A 2,096-nucleotide genomic window follows, 5' to 3' on the forward strand; every position below is an offset into this window, starting at 1 on the left:
TTGGTTGCCACTCTTTCTTATTCTTTTTCCTAGGCTCTGTAAAAAACAAATGAGTTAAAAAGCAAAGGTATTTTTTAAAATATATATGTACTCTTTAGAAATGTAGTTTCTATATTTTACTAGTAGGAATTAATTTTTTTTTAATTTTAAAATTTAGATTAAATTGTTAATAATTTTAAAATTATTATTATTTAGTTAAATAGATATTAAATGATTTTTTTAATATTTTATATCAATAAATTTAACAGCAAAAAATGTAACAGTATCAATAATTCAACCTAAATTTTTAAACTAAAAAAAATAAATTCTTTAAAATAAAAATTTTTAAATTTGTGAATACCACTAATTATTGTATATTTTAACGGTTAAAAAAATAAGGATGGCGCATGTGGCTATTTCTAGATCATTAACGTTCCCCCTTTCATGGCTTTAAAAAGGAGGCGACGGCTTTGTAGTGTCATGTGCTCATTTTAGCGCACACATACACGCACTCTCTCTCTCTCTCTCTCTCGAGTTTACATCACCTCTTTTCTGGTTTTTGTGATCATTTCAGATTGTGCGGCTGGAATCGTAGAAGAAAGAAAAAAAAAATGGGAAGAGCCCCATGTTGTTCTAAGGTAGGTTTGAACCGAGGTCCTTGGACAGCCAGAGAAGACACATTGCTGATTAATTATATACAGGCTCATGGAGAAGGTCATTGGAGATCTTTGCCTAAAATGGCTGGTAATTTTCTACATCTGTCTTAATAAGCAGCTACAATTTTATTTCTTGCTCTAGTTGTAATTTCATTGATTTTGGGTTTGGTGGGCACTGTTCAGGGTTGCTTAGGTGCGGAAAAAGCTGCCGACTAAGATGGATTAACTATCTCCGACCTGATATCAAGCGAGGAAACATTACTCCCGACGAGGACGACCTCATTATCAGGCTTCATTCTCTTCTGGGAAATCGTTGGTCTCTCATTGCTAAAAGACTTCCAGGCAGGACCGACAATGAAATCAAGAACTACTGGAATTCTCACCTCAGCAAAAGGGTGCTCAATAATTCACAAACTAATTCAACTACAAGAAGCAGCCGTAAAGCCAAGAAAGCCACTGAAAAGAAGCAAAAGGCCAATGTGGAGGAGAAAGAAGAGATAAAGGTGCTGCATCAACCAAAAGCCAGCAGGGTTTCGCCATTCTCAGTAATATCAAGGAGCAGCAGTTTTGACAGCCTCATAAGTGGGTCATCTAGCAGCGGTGAAGGGAGCAAAGGAACCAATGATGCCTATGTTTTTTATATTCCTAGCTATTGGTCCGACTTTGCAGCTGATACTAACCTAGAATTTCCTGACGCTGAGGCGTTTTCAGATGCCACACCCGTAGGAGATAGTAATTTGCTTGACGACATTTTTGAAGAATACCAGAAACTTCTTGATGGCGATGACCCTGGCGAAAGAGATTCCATATTTGATGTTCTCTCTTGTTTTTGAGTATTTTCTGCTACAAGATTCTCCACTGTATAATTCAATCTCAATGAACTACTAATTAAAATCCTAAAAACACTCTCAAAAACAGTATCTGGAACTGAATCTTCCTTAGGATCGAATTAAGAAATACGAGAAACGATAGTAAGGAAGAAAACAACCGAAAAACATGTTGCCGTTGCTCTTTCGTTCTACATCACCTTTCAAGGCACTTCCTTATTAACAAAGCCACCTCAGTCATTTTGATTTAGATTTGTACTAAAATTATTAAATAACAAAATGATAATACCTAACACATTTAATCTATTTATAATATATACAGAAGTAAAAACGGTAAGGATCCGATTTTCGGTAAGGTTAGAAAATGTGGATTTGGAATTTCGTATCTGTTAATCGAGCCTATAAATATAAAATAAGAATATTTACGGAGTTATTATGAAAATATAATAAATCTTGGTTAAATAATTTAATGGAGAAAATAGTTAATTAAGTTTAGGGACTAAATTGTGAAAGTCCAATCGCTATAAAGATTTAATTTAGAAAAATGTAACATCCCACGTGGCGAAGTCCTAGTATTCAATTATTGTTTGTCGATGTATGGTATTTAGAGTAAATTTTGAGTGGGTAAGGTGTT

The 2,096-nt window shown here is 34.2% G+C and overlaps 1 protein-coding gene across 1 annotated transcript; it reads left to right on the plus strand.

Moving 5' to 3' along the window:
• Positions 1-441: 441 nt before the first annotated feature.
• Positions 442-1,538, plus strand: LOC107911458 (myb-related protein 308). Its single transcript, XM_016839280.2, has 2 exons — positions 442-723; positions 819-1,538. The coding sequence occupies exons 1-2, from the start codon at positions 591-593 to the stop codon at positions 1,466-1,468; spliced, it is 783 nt and encodes a 260-aa protein (XP_016694769.1). The 5' UTR covers positions 442-590; the 3' UTR covers positions 1,469-1,538.
• Positions 1,539-2,096: the final 558 nt, after the last annotated feature.

The sequence above is a fragment of the Gossypium hirsutum genome, chromosome D08 (assembly GCF_007990345.1).
Source record: "Gossypium hirsutum isolate 1008001.06 chromosome D08, Gossypium_hirsutum_v2.1, whole genome shotgun sequence".
Classification (NCBI taxonomy): Eukaryota; Viridiplantae; Streptophyta; class Magnoliopsida; order Malvales; family Malvaceae; genus Gossypium; species Gossypium hirsutum.